The 18,060-nt window shown below is 39.5% G+C and overlaps 1 protein-coding gene across 1 annotated transcript; it reads left to right on the top strand.

Annotated features, from left to right (window-relative positions):
• Positions 1–6,051: 6,051 nt before the first annotated feature.
• LOC133015173 (alcohol dehydrogenase class-3 chain L) lies at positions 6,052–16,154 on the top strand. Its single transcript, XM_061082304.1, has 9 exons — positions 6,052–6,116; positions 6,701–6,802; positions 7,786–7,927; positions 8,164–8,251; positions 8,352–8,571; positions 11,219–11,479; positions 12,373–12,508; positions 13,908–14,046; positions 16,060–16,154. The coding sequence occupies exons 1-9, from the start codon at positions 6,099–6,101 to the stop codon at positions 16,082–16,084; spliced, it is 1,131 nt and encodes a 376-aa protein (XP_060938287.1). The 5' UTR covers positions 6,052–6,098; the 3' UTR covers positions 16,085–16,154.
• The last annotated feature ends 1,906 nt before the right edge of the window (positions 16,155–18,060 follow it).

Genomic DNA, 18,060 nt, shown 5'->3' with positions numbered 1-18,060 from the left:
TCAGCTTGAGGATAGCTTACTCTCTATTTCTCTTTTCCCAGCTTCCTCAGAGAAATGTCTCTGTTCTATATAACACAGAATATACAATACAATTCTACTGGTTTCCTGGTTTGATAATGGTTTAGTAGGCCGCTTTAGTGTCTACCTAATAACTTAGAAATGTCTGTCTGTATGTATGTGAAACATATATCTTGCGAACCATTTATCTAATCAACTCCACACTTGACATGTATATGGTTTGTGCCCGAGGAAGAGCAGTGCTGAGTTTGGTGTGAATTGGAGATGAAATAGCTGGAATATTAACCGTTTTATTAAGTAATTAATTAAAATTAAATTAGTTTACATCTAACACACAGGTGACCGGTGCTCTGTATCAGTCAGAGGTGCCGGGGCATTCTGCCTGTTGTCAGTCTCCGGACCAAGTTGTCTTCTTCTACGTCCTTGGATGATCTACAGCATAGGTTGGCCTGCGGTCGTTAATATCAATCCCACCAGATCATTTAAAACATTTGATTATTTTGATTTCAGGGGCTGACACAGACATTCATGGGTGTCACTGGTGCTGATCTCCGTTATGGCAGCAACATTCACAGAATCACGAAGTTGTCATAAAAGTAACAGCCCAACGGTCACTTTGTTGCTGGAATGCTTTATACTGAGCTGAAAAAATTGTGAACTAAGTTCTGAATATTGTGTCAGCTGCTTAACAGGCCTCTGATAGTTGACATACAACCTGTGAATAAAGAAAAGCAGTTAAGTAAATCCTTCAGAAACAAGGATTTAAGCAAATTCTGTTTCATTTTATGAAAAACACTGACCATAAAATATTTGCAGATAAACCGGGTAGGATGAACACATAGTTTTCTAACCTCACTCTGCTCCATAGACTTTTATTTAGAGTTCATAAAAAGATCTGCACACAAACAATAAAAAGTGACAGCATATTGTCGCATTGTTCAAGGGGCACTCACTAATGAGTAATTCTGAAGTAAATGGTAAATGGATTTGTATTTATATAGCGCTTTTCTAGTCTGATGAAGACCACTCAAAGCGCTTTCACATTCACCCATTCACACACACAATCATACAGTGCATCTACTTGCAGCACTTTGTTATTCTATGGGGGGCTTTTTGAGGGTTCAGCATCTTGCCCAAGGACACTTCGGCATGCAGATGGTTCAGACTGGGGATCGAACCGCCGACCTTCAGGTTGGAGGACGACCACTCTACCCCTCAGCCACAGCCGCCCGTCGAAGTCACTTGAAGCACTAACACAGGTCAAGCAAACAGCCCATTCCAAACAGGAAAGTTTAGAATATATGCAATATAGGGGAAATATGCAATATAAATCATTTGTTTCCTTTATAAAATAATTCAATTTGACACAGAGGTTGTGATGAACGTTGCACAAAAAATGTAACATTATATCCTGGTTCTTGCTAATGTAGCTTATTGCCTTTTACGGTGTATGTGAAAAAGATGTATATGTTTTAAGAAGCTGTAATATTTTTCATACTTGGTCCCTTTATGCTAGTGTCACTGCCTTCTATAGATCCTCGAGTGTAAGACAACAGTGGACCAGAAGCCCAACCGGCCTGTGATGACTGATGAGAGAGGTACGCCGACCCCAGTGAGGTCTGCTTCAAGGTGAGAAACGTCCCAGATCAATATCAGTAGCAATAGAAGTTGTAGCTGACAAAAGACACACACAACTTTCATCACCTGTAAACAGGGTTTATGGGATGAACTGTCCACAATAATGTTTATTTAACCGTTCTCTGCAGCAGCCTCTGGGTAAATCTTGAAAACAGCTATCCTGGTAATTCAAGAACAGCAGGCTGATTTATAGTACGTTGTACAAAGCCATCAGGAAACCAGGGGGCTGGTTTTGCCAAGGCTAACGCTCTATCTCGCCCTATATCCACAACTGCTCCAAAATGTAAGGGGTCTTTCAAAATCCTTCCACAAAATGTCATGTCTCCTCAGCTGTGGGATTTGCTCTGTATATGTAAACAGTTAATACTGCTCTGCTGTGCATGTTTCACTTCTGATCCATGTATTAGATTGAAACAACAGAAAAGAAAGCAGAAAGCAAAAGAAAGATGTTTTCTGTTAAGATTGCTGCTCTGAAAGGAAATTCCCACTCTTTACAGGACACAAAACCCTCAAACCTTAAGAGACACACTGACTAAACACAAAATATGTATGTGGAATCAGGCTCCATGTGTGTTGTCTTTGGCCTGGGAGCTGTGAGTTTAGCTGAAGACATCTGCTGCACGGCTGCAGGAGCCAACAGAATTTTAACAACTGACATTGATTCAGTGAAGTTGGAGGAGGCCTGAAGGTGTTCGGCACGACTCTGTGAACAACAGGGTTCATAATAACACCATCAGTCAAGTTGTGGCTGAGATCATGGAGGAGTGGACTACTATCTGGAAAGAACTTGTGGTATTTGATTTCATCTGGTCAACACATCCATGTAACTATTACATAATAACCTGCGTTCTAAGCCAGGGATTCATAATATGGTAAAAATATAAGGGAGGATGCAAAAAAAGGGACTGCCATATATTACTGATATAACCGTGACCCCCAGGTGAAGAACCAGGGTTCAGATCACTTGCTCTTTTCCAGCAGTTAGTGAAGGAGAGGTGAGGGCCATTTATTTAGTTACATAAACCACATTTCCTCAGGTTGTGCCAACACACTGAACTGATTCTCCTCAGCTTGCACAGTGTCTTTCCTGCGTCTCATGTGAAACGTGACACAAGAAAGTTCTCTCTGATTAGACGTGTGACCACGGACAAATTAATCTCTAGAGCCTAAATTAAATTCTACAATTCTTTATCTAGTTGGTAAGAAGTTGGACAAGAAGCTGTAGCTGGATGAGTTTATCACTCACAAAATAACTGTGACCAAGGTCAATGACGCCTCTGAACCGATGAAGCACTGCCAGTGGAAGATTTATAGGTGCAGTGTGGAGTATTTCTCCACATTAAGGGCCCTGTCACCAGTGTTGGTCAAGTTACTTCTAAAAAGTAATTAGTTACAGTTACAAATTACTTCTCCCAAAAAGTAATTGAGTTAGTAACTCAGTTACCACATTGTTAGAGTAATTAGTTACTCAGCAAAGTAACTGTGGCGTTATTTTTCATGTTTTATAACGCTGTTACGTTCTGTAACATCTTTAACGTCAAAGATGTTTATATTAACTGATTGAAGAATAAAAACACTATATACAGTATTTTAGAACATTTGGTATTTATTTTAACTCAATAGATTGCAGCCTGCCATATGATGCATAGAATTAAAACATATAAAAATAAATATTGAAAATAAAATTCAAGTGCAAATGTAAACTTGGGTAAAAAGAAACAAAGGAAAATCTGGCCATTAAGTAGTGTGAGAAGTAGTGCCGGTACTTCCAGTTATTGAACGCTACTTTTGAATTTCCCTGGCTCGTCGCCATTGTCGCTGTCTTGAGCTGTAGTCAGAGCGTGCAGTGGGACAGCTCTCTCCACGCAGCTGGGGTGTAATATTGTAACGGACCGAGAGACCCCCCACCAGAGTGTTGTTTGACAGCCGTCGCCGGATGATGACGTAGCGAGCGACGTCAAGCCTATTCATTGGTGGAGAAGGAGTCGCAAGGGACAGGAGAAAGCGGAAGTGCGGAGGAAGCCGGCAAACAGCGTCGGGGACTGCGGAGTCGCTGCCGGTTGAGATCGCCGACTGACCGCTTCATTCAACCAAATTGTAGTAACGCGCCACTTTACATTATCAATAACGATAACGGCATTGTAACGATGACAAAAGTAATTAATTAGATTACTCCGTTACTGAAAAAGAACTCCGTTAGTAACGCCGTTATACTTAAACGCCGTTACTCCCAACACTGCCTGTCACACATATGTGAATTTCCTGTGGCCAGGCAAATCTAAGCGTGGCTTTACCTGGAGTTCAACTTTGATGAACTTTGACCTGCAATAATCATTTCCATCACTGTGTTGCTTTCAAGTTATTCCGTAATTTACCATATTATGTAGAATTTCAGCATATTATTCATACAAATAATAAACACAATAATATGATCTTTTAACAGTATTGAGTGGATTCCACAAAGATTGCAGTGTAAAAACCATCTGCAAAGCTGAACAGATGGGCTTTGTGGTCTTCTGCTTTGTTTGTGCTGTGTGTCAGAGTAACAATGTCTCTGAATACTGTGTTACATTTAAAATGTTAGTTAAAAAGTTTTAGCTCTGAATCAGACACACAAACTGAAAATAGCCTCCTTGGCCGTGGTAATAATGTGCAGCATCTGTCTAACGATTCAGAAGTCTGTCCGTTTGTTGATCTCGTATCTCAACAACCGTTCATCTTCTTGGCTGTGCACTTGAATGTGTATTGTAAGGGGCCCAAGAAAGTGTGCTGTGGAATTTGGGGTAACTTGAACGCATAGTGAGCAGCTCTCTGTGCAGCAGTGCTGGTGTAGTTTCTGGGTTCTGTGGACTGAGTCCTGCAGCTGGTCTTTACTTTCCGCTGCTTAATTACTGTAACAGTTTCAGAACAGCCTTATCACAGGCCAAGCAAAAAGCCCTTTCCAAAGCAAACAGGTTTAAAATGGAAATAACATCAATCCTGTCCGAGCCTTGTTCTCATTTGCATGAGATTTGAGTCCATGTCTTGAAGCAACATGTAATCTGCACCTTTCCTTCAATTTGTGCCATATCTTTACCAAGGAGGTTATGTTTTCATCCGTGTTTGTATGTATGATAGTTAGCAGGATTATGTAAAAACCAGTGGGTCAAACTTGATGGAAGGATGCAGTATGGGTCAGGAAAGAGCCAACTCCATAAAAATGTCATCACTTTCTTCCATATCAAGAAATTGACATTTTTCTACATTTTCCTTGATTTCTCAAAGAACAGGTCATGGATCTTGATGGAAAAAATCTGGCGCATTCAGAACTTTGACATTCCTTGACATAAGACCTCACACATAAATATAGATATACATATAGATATATAGTAAAATCAGTAAAGGCAGATGTTTACCCAAGAAGAGATCCCTGCAACACATGAAACATGTCTTAGCTATTGATGGAACCCATCTCAATTAGCAGCTTCCATGTATTAGTTCATCCAGTTCCATCTTTGTATAAAAGACTTGTTTTAGCCGGTGGTTTTACATCCTTCCAGCTCACAGTTATCATTTTCTTGGCAGTCAGCAAAGGAATCCATAATAAGTATCTCAGGTATATGTTATACTGGTCTTCAGGTATGGCTCCCAACAAAAACAATAATGGATCTAAAGAATAATACTTCTTCAAAATGCAGTTTCCTCTTTAACACCTCTCTTGCATTTCTGGACAGTGTCAGAATAATTGTGTGTGGTCTCCTACCTTTCCATGATATCTCTAACATACCATTGGTTGTTGTACATATGAGGACAAGATAAGAGGTTTGTAAAAATATCAGATATTTCATTTCCAGTCAAATTCTTTCCATAATTCAGTCAGGTTAAGTCAGGTACATTTACAGAACTGATAAGTGTGTTAAATATTTACAGGGTTTGATTGAAATTCAAACATGTTGGGTCTCGGTGGAGGTAAGTGATCAACTTTCATTCTACTTCTCAATGAGAGGGATTTGAAGACTGAATTTGACACAACTGCCTTGCAGTTGTATACAGTATTTATCCAAATATAATGAGCCAAACTTAGGATACTTAACTTACGATCTGCATTCTAAAAATAATGTAAGAACTATTGAAACAATCTGTAAAATCACAAGCTAAAGGTAAACTGTAATTAAAAGATATTATTCAATGAAACTGTATATCCAGATCCCAAATCCTAAATCCTCATCCTGTCAAACCAAGTGACACACTATTGTATTTGGAATTGCAACAACATAGAAAGAAATGTTATCATCTTCCTCATATCTGAGATAAGGAAGGAAATGGGCATTGTGGGAAAATCTGCAGCGAGTGCTCCAACACGACGCTCAGCCCACTAAGGCAGGGCGTTGCTTTGTGATTGGTCCACACTCAGATAAGTTCCACATATCCGCCTGTGAGCAAGGCTCAGCTTATGAAACAGCATGGCAACTGCAGGGAAGGTAAGCATGCTGACTTCTCCTCACATATATTCGCACAGTGAACTTCAGTGAGGGTTTGAATGGATTCAAGTGAGTCTACACACAGAAAACCCTTCTGGGATTACCATGGCTCAGTGTCATGTTTATGGAGCAGAGGGATTGTTTACAGCAGACGGACGCGAGGGGCGGCTCTGAATCTGATCTGCTGAACTCTTTCACAATCTATGTAATGTAAATGTAAAGAAAGACGATGAGTCATTGAATAGGTTTGTGTTTGTCCGGTTCAGACTATGTGCTGAGATATCTCGTTCAGACTAACCCTGTTTTTGCAATATTTCCACACAACAGGTCAAAGTTTCTCTTAAAGACAAGCTTTGTAAGGTTCAGTTAAAGTCCGAATGCGGCAAAGAACAGAGTAGAAGAACTGTCAGCCAGTCCAACATCCTGTTGTCTGCCGGCAAAAAGAAGCCAGCTGTAATGCATCCCCCTTCATTAATTTAATTAGTTGATGATTTCCTGTTTTGCACTGACTGGGTGACGTGTCAAGGGACCTATTGCAATGACAGATTCCAGACCAGCTGAAGCTCTTGGATGTTGTGTTGTAGGTGATCCGGTGCAGAGCTGCAGTAGCATGGGAGGCCGGGAAACCTCTCATAATGGAGGAGGTGGAGGTGGCGCCTCCTAAAGCAGGAGAAGTTCGGCTCAAGGTAAAGACTCCGGGTTTGACATTTACACTCAAACACCGCTGATAACAGCTATACACACTGTTTATATCTTAACAGCCTCTTTTCAGTCATTATCCAGTCAGGTCTTGGCATTTACTGTACTGATTCTCCAACACTACAGTGTACTTTGCACCCTCCCTCCTGTATGTTGTAAGAGTCTATATATAGGGTATATATGTTGTAGGAGTCTATATATAGGGTATATACTTTGTAGGTGTCTCCTTTGCTGATAGTTAAGGTTGACTAAGAAAGCACAGCTCTTTATTTAAATACACACTTCCCACCAGTAAATACTGATGTGTGAATATCTGTTTAACTGTAAAGTGATGCTCTTTAAATTATAAGTAAGATTTGACTGATAGATTTCCTCTGATTTCAGCACATATTAAATTCAATACCAACTCATGATCATGATATTACAATCATATGTAGTTAAATTACAGGGAAAGAAAAACAGCAAAAATAACAACATAGGGGTAAAGCAATAAACATTTTCACATTTTACCCAAATAAAAGCCATGTAAAAACAATTGGATTAGGGCAATAAGAGGTAGATGATTATCAAAGTGTTAAGAAAAAAATTATAAAACACAGTTATGTGTGGAATTAAAATTGTGAAAATATTGTGCTTCACGAACCAGGTGCACTACAAGAAAAGGCAGATTCTCAAAGTTCAGGGTAAACTCCTGCGACCTAAATTAAAAGCCTTTCGGTTGAATGGTTGTGATTAAGTCCATCTGGTTGTCAAAGTAATGTTTATAGAATGTCCGAAATTTTGTCAGCTTTTTAGAAAATAAATACAGAGAGAATCACAATGATGAGTCCATTAGCATCACCAGGGATGTGTTTTAAGGCAGAGTGATGAGCAAATTTAAAGATTTAATGTGTAGAGGATGTTCGCCTATACATCACGTCTTTAGATTTAATTGATCCTGCGTTGATCTGATGCTGTACCGTTATTTCAGGTTGTGGCCACAGGGATCTGCCACACTGACTCCTACACCCTGAGTGGCTCGGACCCTGAGGGAGTTTTCCCCGCGGTGCTGGGCCACGAGGGAGCTGGTATCGTGGAGAGTGTTGGAGAGGGGGTCGTCAAGTTTCAACCAGGTTCTCTTCTTATATTGTACGGTCTTGACATCACAATGCAAAGTGCCTGGTATGTTGTAGATTGGAACTAAAAAAACTAAATATAAAAAATGACTGGCTCAAATATAGTCCAGGTTGCCACAGATCCTAAAGGTTGTTACTTTGAGGAAAAAGCTTTGTAGGACAAGTAATAAATCCTTGAATTTGACGATTAAAGAGGTATGTGACCCCTCGAAAACAGTGTGCTTGTATTTTAGGGGACACAGTCATACCGTTATACGTCCCACAATGTGGAGAATGCAAGTTCTGCAAAAATCCCAAAACCAACTTGTGCCAAAAGATCAGGTAAGTGTTGAATCTCCTCTGTGCAGCACCACAGATTATCTGCTACAGTCGTTCCTTGTGTCGTACCTCTGAACGGTTTGATCCGTGTCTTGTTCTCTAGGCTCACTCAGGGCAAAGGCTTGATGCCAGATGGGACGACTCGTTTCTCCTGCAAAGGCAAGAGCCTCTTCCACTTCATGGGCTGCAGCACGTTCTCTGAGTACACTGTGGTGGCCGAGATCTCTCTGGCCAAAGTGGACCGCAGGGCCCCGCTGGACAAGGTTTGTCTGCTGGGCTGTGGCATCACCACCGGATATGGAGCTGCTATAAACACAGCCAAGGCAAGTCAGCTTTCCTCCCCTAACACCACTGTGCTTCGATCGCTCATCACAACCAGGAACTTATAGTCACTTTGGGATGTGTACAGAAACGTGTCACTACCCAAGAAACCAAATCGTAAGAGGACTTGAACTGCGCTCAGTAGATCGAATATCTCTACCAAGGCCCAAATCTCTTTAAATTCAGTCAAGCAACACCAAATTGCACACACCCAGAGACATCAGTCCCATAAATATGATTTTTTCAAAATATTCCCTGGGAAATCAGTGACAATGTAAAAGTGGATTCTTTCTTGGTTCATTCCCCACCCTTCCAACAAGTTTCAAGAAAAATCGGTTCTGTTGTTTTTGCATAACCCTGCTGAAAAACAGACAGAGAAGCAGCAATTGAAACATAACCTTCTTGGCAGAGCTAATGAATAATGAAGAATACTTGGCATGTCAGAAAGCACATTTTCATTTTAACATTGTTTATTGAGTATTTCAGTTGTCATTTTGATTCAAACTGTTTTCTTCCCCACTCTCACGCTCAAACATTAAATCCCTGATCATCCATTTTTTATACTCCATACATGTGAAAAGAATGAATATGAGACTACAGTAAATACTAGTATGATTTGCTGCTACTGGAATGTCGATAAATCTTTTATCAACTTGTGAAACTAGGTGCGTACATAATTAAATAGAGTTTACAGAAGTTTATTTTTGTATTTATGTGATTGTCTTCTCAGTACCACACAAAGCCTGTCAGGCAGAAGAGCTTCGTTGATTCTGTTGGGAACTCAGGTTCCTTCAATTCTATAAAGCTTTTTAGTGTTGGTTTATATTATTTAAGCCACTCTGGTAATTATGACAGTGTCAGTCAGTAAGTCCACCACTTTGGTCCTGAAGGAAAATATCTCCCAGATGAACCTACTGGTTTTTAATGATCCTTATGTTGGTGCAACTTAGCAAAAAATTTGGACAACATTTTGGGATTAAAGCAACAAATTTGGTGACAGGCAAGTTTGGATATTGAGCCATCATGAATTTTGAATAAAGAAGCTATGGCAGCCATTTTCCATATGGCCGTCAGAGACAACTGTTTTCAGATAAATTGTTTTGATCAGTAAAGTATAATGACAATAATATGATGTTAAGGACATACTTAGTTGAATATGTTTATAATTCATTTGTGGGAACTGCCATTTGGATAATGGAAGTCATTTAAAATTCAAGATGGCTGCCTTTTTTTCAAGATGGTTAGATGGGTAGATTTGAGCTGTGTCCAAAATCATTAACCCTGAGTTTACTGTGTAGTGACTTCTATGTAGAGGACTATACAGTGAGAAGAAGAAAAACCCTTTCACACTACTCGGCACATTTTCTCTGTGCTACAGGATTCTGACTTACAACAACAACAAAGCCAGCTGGTGGAAAATCCGACAGTAAATTTTAAATATTTATTTTACAGTCAGTACTAATACGTTTAGGTGAAAATCACAATGAATGATCATCTTCAAATACAGATTTGGATTTATTTTTATTTTTTAGATTTAATCGTGTTTGTGTCAGTCTGTGCTGCTCTGCTCTGCTCTGCTCTGCTCTGCTCTGCTCTGCTCGTATTTACATTTATACGTCAGGTCGAGCTGTTGATGCTGCCTTTTCTCATCGTCTCTCCTCCGCAGGCACAATGCATGATGGTATTGCTCAGTCAGCGACCATCTGTTGTACACTACTTTTAACGATGCATTGTGGGAAACAATGAGTGCACTATATAGGGTATAAAAAATGTCACTAAACAATTGGACAGCATTACAAAATGGCAAAGTCACTACATTGCTGGCTCTATAGTGATTAGTGAGTGATTTTGGACAGCCTTAGTCTGAAACTAATAAGGCGTCTATTTTGAAAAAGGCAGCCATCTTGAATATTGATATATTATCCAAATGGCAGTTCTCAAGATTTATTCACCTAATTATGCGCCAAATATCACATTATATGCTTGACGAGAAAATGTATCAGACAACAGTGGTCCCCGGAGGCCATTTTGAACAAATGGCTGCAATGGTCACCATGTTGAAAAGTCTTACTGGATCAATATCCAGATTTTTTTGCAATGCCTTTGACTATAATTATTTATTAAAGATAATACTTCAATTTCCTTTAGTGTCACGTCTTTCTGACATTTGTGCTTTTAAGTGAAGTGTCTCAGCAACTGTTGGCTGCCATGAAGTTTGGGACAAACACTCTTCGAGTTGACTCACTTGCTAACACACTAATGTGCTGAACATGGAAAACTTTATTCCTGTTCAACATCACCATGTTAGCGTTGCCATTGGGAACGGTTAGCCTCTTGACATTAGCATTTAAGATAGGTGAAAGCACAGCAGAGCCTCTGTAATGATTTTTAATGATGACTACCTGTAGCTGTTTATTGATTATTAGCATTATAGCAGTATTTACATGATGCCAGAGGGAAAAAACAGCACAGTCAAAATGTGTTTATTTCACATCTATTTCTAATCATTATGTAGCATTAATTTGAGGCAGTAAAGTTGCTTTATATTTTCATCAGCATCATTATTTCTTCCCCCTGCTGTGCACTGTATCATTCCTAGCCACAGAGATGTGCTGACCTGAATCTGCCTCTGGTGTTTCTCACCCGCAGGTGGAGGCTGGGTCGACCTGTGCAGTGTTTGGCCTGGGGGCACTGGGCCTGGCAGCCATAATGGGCTGTAAAGCAGCCGGGGCCGCTCGGATCATTGGCGTCGATCTAAACCCTGACAAGTTCCCCACTGCTCAAGAGTTTGGGGCCACGGACATGGTGAACCCGAAGGAGCACAGCAAGCCAATCCAAGAGGTGCTGGTGGAGATGACAGACGGAGGCGTGGACTACTCCTTCGAATGTGTGGGCAATGTGGCAATCATGGTGAGGGAGGGACATAATAATCTATATATTTTATATTTATTACCATATTACTGAACCGTAATAACTAAATTGTGGATGCTGAATAACCACGAGTCATGATGTGGCTTAACGCACGGTTTTATAAAGACACTACTATTTTTGAGAAAGAAAAAGGCCTCTTGATGTACAGCAGGTATTCATTTTATTCCATAACATTAATAGTATTTTTACTTTTAGAAATGTATTACTATTTCAGTCTCACGTACTTGCATGACTACTATTTTAAGGATGAAGTTGTAATATTAGAAGAAAAAATGTGTAATGTTATAGGGAGGTTATCAGGAAATCTGTCAATCCTATTAAGGTTATACTTTAGTATATGTTAAAAAAAAACGTTATACTTAATATTGTGGCACATCAGCATCACATTATCATGAGTTTCAGGGAAAAAATATCTGGAAGAAACTGTCTATTATAAGAAAGAACCACTCAGACTTGGAGGAAGTTGCCTCTTTTTTGGAGAAGGAAATGTTTGTTAGTGGTCGACTGAATTTTATCAATTTATTCTGGTAATATTATTACCATTTTTATTGCAATATTACAACATTATCTTTATAATATTTTGACTTTATTCTTGTAACATTACAACTATATTTTCATAGTATTACAACTTTATTCAAACAATTTGATGACTTTATTCTCATAACATTAAGACTTTATTCTTGTAGTATAAAACCTTGATCCTCCAAGGCCCTAATACTGAGTCCTACATGACATACCTCCTCCTCCTGTCAGGCTTTCAAAGAAGAACACATAAAGAGAAAAACACAACTGAACAATGTTTGAGTTTGTGGACAGGTGCTGTTTGGATCCGACAGAGGTTTTAATGTCCTGACCTTGTTCCCTGGTGGCAGAGAGCAGCTCTGGAGGCCTGCCATAAAGGATGGGGCACAAGCATAATCATCGGGGTGGCAGCTGCCGGCCAGGAGATCTCCACCCGACCCTTTCAGCTGGTGACTGGACGCACCTGGAAAGGCACCGCCTTCGGAGGTAACCACATTGTTGTTGAGGCCTCAATTCAGGGACGTTTCTCAAAGGAACAGAATCTGACTGCTCATTCAATATCAATACTGATTCTTGAGCAGGGGTCACAATTCACACAGAGGGACCAATTATTGAGCAACATACATTTCTGGTTTAATGTTAGCTCTTTTAGCTTTGATTCAAAGCCACATCATTTAATATCCCTTGTCTGTGTACACTGTGTATGCTTAGAAAATAAATATTCTTAAGTTGTTATATTTGTTGTTAGCATTGTACGTAACTTTTTTTCCTGATTGAACCGGGGCAATACAGCGGCCAATCAGATTCAGCTGCAGCCAGTTCCCCCCGCTGGCCCTGCCCCTGGATCCGCCCCCAGATAAATATATTCAAAAGCATCGCAATTAATATTTGTGTGCAGAATCACTTTCTATTCCACTCATTCACTCTACCCAAGAAACTACTAAGAAACACTCGATAGTTCATAGTGAGCAGCAAGTTGAGATTTTGGAAACATTATTCATTTTTGCATCATCACCAGCATGTGTATTTCCATGTTTTCCTACTTTAATCCTCACAACATATTTGATTCATTGTGTGAATATTTGGGGGTAAATACGTTTCACACAGTTTGGATATTTACATTTAACAGTGCAGGTTAAAGATATAATGTGCTATAAAGTGAATAGAGAGTGACTTCAGACACAGTGCTCATGCTCCTGATGGTGTCGGACCACCATCACTTTGAGAATAGAATAGAACCATCTCTGTAAAATTACAATGCAACTTTGCACAGATATTCACGGTCCCCAGAGGACCAATCACAAAGACTTTGATGATCCCATGACTTCAATCTAGTGCTATCAGCAGGTTGAACGTTTTGATGTCACTACAATTATTAGATGGTTTGTCATGGAATCTGGTTCATGTTATAAAGTTTCATGGTTCATGAGGTTTAATGAACTTAATCAACATTAACAATAATGGGGAAGGAACAAACAACAAAGGAGGCAATTTCTTGTTTGTTTGTGTTCGTGTTCCCTGCTTGAATGGTCTCCATTCCACTCACCCACTCCATATTTTTACTCCCCGCTCTCATTCCAAGCAAACAATGAGCACATACTGCACAAAACAAGGTCATCATTCATTCTCTACAATAATACGTTGTGTGTCTGTCTCAGAGCCAAGCTGTTACACAGACGTTTACACTGACTAATGCACACACTAACACAGGTGTGTAGGTGGAGGTTCAGAGCAAATATCCCCCAGGTTGTAACTTTGTGGAAACAGTTGTGTAACGTCTATTAACAGGATAACTTGTTTGCTTTTCATTTAGATAAATAGTGTATGCTCTGTTTGTGTATGAGTCCTGTTTTGTTCACTTGAGGCCCTTTTACTCTTTCCCTAGGATACAAGAGTGTGGACAGTGTTCCCAAACTGGTGGACGAGTACATGAACAAGAAGCTGAAAGTGGATGAATTTGTAACTCACACTTTGCCCTTTGAGAAGATCACTGATGGTTTTGATCTCATGCATGCTGGAAAGTGGTGAGCCTCAACTTGACATACATACCAAAAGTTTTTTTGTTCTGTTAATGATGTACCACGCTCTGGTGTCCCTCTGGGTTTAAACTGACCAAAGGTTGCATGAGAATGACCATCACGCCACCTGGTGGGTGGTTGCAGTATAGGCCATAAATTCCACCTCTTCCTTGTTAACAGATGGGACATGGACTAAATTTAGAAAGCAAAGCTAAAGTACATGTGTTTGGTGTGTATGGTAACTTTAGTTGTAGTTAGTTATTCAATGCTATAAAAACGCGATGAAACGTCATGTTTGACAGCTGATACTAAATTGTGATTGGTCTAGCGCTTACATCGGCAGAACGTTGCTCCTCCGGCTACATCCCCCTATCACTACCGCACAGACTCTAGTTCCAAATGTGCAGCATCCATATGCAAGATATTTTAACTTTATTTTTGGATAGTGGAAGGAAGTGGAGACGTGTCGTCCATCTTTTAATACAGTCTATAGTTAGGAACTTATGCATCACTCCTGCCCTATGTTGAGGACATACTGAGACCTTTCATTCAAATACAAGCAGCGTGTATCTGTAATGTATTTTAAAGGTCAGATATATATATGAGATTGTCAACATTAAAAAAGTAGCCAGTAGTTTATTCAATATAAAAATCTAGTGGTGTAATGGCATCCTGAGCAGAAAATACAGTCACACTCCCTGTGTGTGTCTATGTGTGTGTCCTGTATGTGAGCGTGCAAACCGAGCTTCTTTCTTCCTTGTTGTCTTGCCAGCGTGGGTAAACATTCATGTCACTGCATGTGTTTCCCTCCTTTGAAATTGTTCCCACGTCTATAAGGTGAGAACATGTCAGCTCTTATCTAAGCGTTGATGGAAACATAACATATATGTGAACTTAGTTTTTTCAGTGCTGTTTCACGCTGCCGTTAAACCAGAATTTCGCAGCTGTACCTTAGTACCCTCTCATACATATTGACTCCACCAATGTCTGTTTGTGAAATGCATATCTCTCCAACTGTTCATCTTATCGGTTTTACACGTGGTATGTGTATTCTTAAAAACCAAGAGGGTGCAGAGTCAATTTTAATAAACAGGCAAACAGTGTCTTGCAGTCAGTTGGGGCGGGGCAGCTTTAACATTCATCAAACCGAGTTCAACATTCCTTCTTCTACATCTTCTACGTCAGTGTTTGGCAACTGGCAAACCATGGGCCAAAACCAGCAATAATATCTGGCTCATCAGATCATTTTGATCATTTTTTATTTCACAATATCAGACTGACTGGTGCAGATCGCTGTCATGGCAACAACGTTCGTAGAATCACTTCCTCTGTAGCAATTTATCTACAAAGTAATACACAAAGTTTGTCTTTAGCTGCAAGCTTTTATTTTGAAAATGTTTGAACTGAAATGTTTGAAGGTCTGAAGGTTGTATCGATTGTTTAAATCAAAGTTAGCCATGCAGGCTGGCTACCTCCCCCGTGCAGACCTGCAGTAACCGTACCGTGCTTGGGGCTGTAAGGGTGAACAAAGCCTGTAATAAGTTCAAGAACATATTTATGGCTCGACATGTCTCACTCCATTGTGCCAACGAAACACATTTCACCAGTTGGCACGGCAGCTAGCAGGGTGGGTATGGTGACTTTCATGAATACAAAATAGAATGAATTTAAAGATGGATGAAGTGTCTCAACTACCTAAAAAACCAAAATATTTTGAATTTGAACGCTGTGCAGAGTCTGTGCTGTAGAATGTGGGGATGTAGTCGTGGTATCAGGGTCCCGCCCAACCAATCACGAGTCCGTCTTACCTGTAAATCCTGACCTAAACCAAATTTACCAAAATAATGCTTGAACATACTGTACATCAGTGGAATAAGAACCTAAAATTACTTATATTTCACTAAAATCTATTCCCTGCTCTTTTATTATATCGGTTTAGATTCATATTGTAGATATAATCTTTAAAACTAAAAAAAACTAACTCAATATTCAGAATTTAATCCCATTTTTCTCTTTCAGCATCCGTGTGGTCCTCCAGTTCTAGATGCAGAGGAGCACTGAAAACATAATGGAAGACCATGTTATGCTGAGTCAAATAAATAATCTTAAAGTTCCCTTTCTGAGTGTATTATTTGAACAATTCACAGTCAGTCACATCTTTGATCAACCCCCCTGAAGGAACGCATGTGAGAGAAGCAGCAACCAAAACAAGATTATTCATAAATATTCAGAAACATCCTTTGATCTAGACTAAATAAATAACAAATACAACCACAAACAGTCAAACAGACATCGATGTCGGCAGGTTGTTAATCGATAAGGATTGCTGAGTCCGAGCAGCACAGACATGGAGGTCTGATGACGAAGTCGTTTTAAAGGATGTTGGAAACACTACAGATGAAATCCAGCCTTTTTAAAAACTCGCAAAAACATTCTTTGATTATTGTCCCATGTCCCTGTAGGATTGGAGCACACAGACATGTAACGGGTACACAATTTTCTCCCTGTAATCTAAGTGTCTCCAGTCTCGGGGAAAGCACTTCCACTTCAAAAACGTTGACTCAAAGTGTAACCGACTTGAGAGGATTCTACAATACCTTGTACTCTGCTATGCCAATCCTAATTAGGTAAAAAAAAAAATCCCCAGCAGCTCTGTTCCTGCTCTACAGCCGAAACGCAAAACTAAACTTTTCCCTCTTCTATTTTTGTGCCTGATGACAACACAATACAGCTAAAAGCATGGCTCCAAGGACTGTGGGCCGTTTATGCTTCAAAATGCCTTTTTTTCACCACAAACATGGCAGGAAGCTTTCAGTAATATGCTAAAGATTTATTTAATCAGATTTTATCATTTGAAAATAATATGATACAACTGTAATCACAAAAAAGCTGATCTTCTCTAGTGATTATACAAACAATAATATGTGTATTGACTACTGTTATGCCGTTCTCTCTTACGATTCCAAACCTCTGCAGTCAGGATCATCGCCCCACTCGTCATCAAGCTTCACTGGCTTCCAGTCCAACAGATAGTACACTACAAAATTTCCCACCATATCTGTTGTACTTTCTCCCTACAACCCTTCCCGCGCCCTATTCTATTCCTCACCTGCTTGCCTCCACGACACTGGAACTCTCTGTCACCTTGCATCCACCAGCTGGAATGTATTGGACAGTTCAAATCTCAGATCAAAACACATCTGTTTGGATTTAACCTTTGGTCTCATACTTGTCACATGTGTACTGTTCTGTGTCTTTTTGCCTCTTAACCTGACTTTCATCTTGGTTTTTCTTTTAAATTTTTCCTGTTCATACCTTGATAGATCGTTACGTCTCCTAATCTTAAAATGCTTGGTTCTACTTTAATAATTCAATTAAAAATAAATATGATTCTTGGTATTGTTGTCATATAACTATTATTAACAACGTGCAATTTCTGCATATTTCAGTACTTGAGATTGACTTGTAGACTAAACATGGCTTTTGAAAATGGAATATTCTGCGTTGATCTAAATATACAATAGAAAAAAACATTTAGGACTTTCATGACATGACATTCATTATAAATACAATGTCTCTGGTTTGATTCCTGTCTGGAGACATATGACAATGCATGATTGGTTAATCTAATGAGCTGTTTCCAGTCTCTAATGTTAAAGGTTGCAATGATTAATGTGTTATGACATTATTATCTGACCCCAGTGTCATCATGACGACATCATTCCTACCATATCAATCAATCGTTTTTTCGATCGATATAAGCTTTAGGTCTCGTCTGTAGTCCTATAAAATGCAGAGCGACCTGGAATATTTTTTTAACAATGCATGACATTTGGTCACTTTTCAAATGACATATGATGGGGATTGACTATTCATGATCCATTTATATTGCTTCTCTAGCTCTATTAGTAGATTTAATGAACATTTAGAATCTGACCATCTAATCTACAGTGAAACCATTAGTCATACGAGGCAAAACGACTATTGTGGCAGTAGATCACTGTACGAGTTAAAATATTA

Source organism: Limanda limanda, chromosome 12 (genome assembly GCF_963576545.1).
Source record: "Limanda limanda chromosome 12, fLimLim1.1, whole genome shotgun sequence".
Taxonomy (NCBI): Eukaryota; Metazoa; Chordata; class Actinopteri; order Pleuronectiformes; family Pleuronectidae; genus Limanda; species Limanda limanda.
This window is presented reverse-complemented; position numbering and strand designations above follow the sequence as displayed.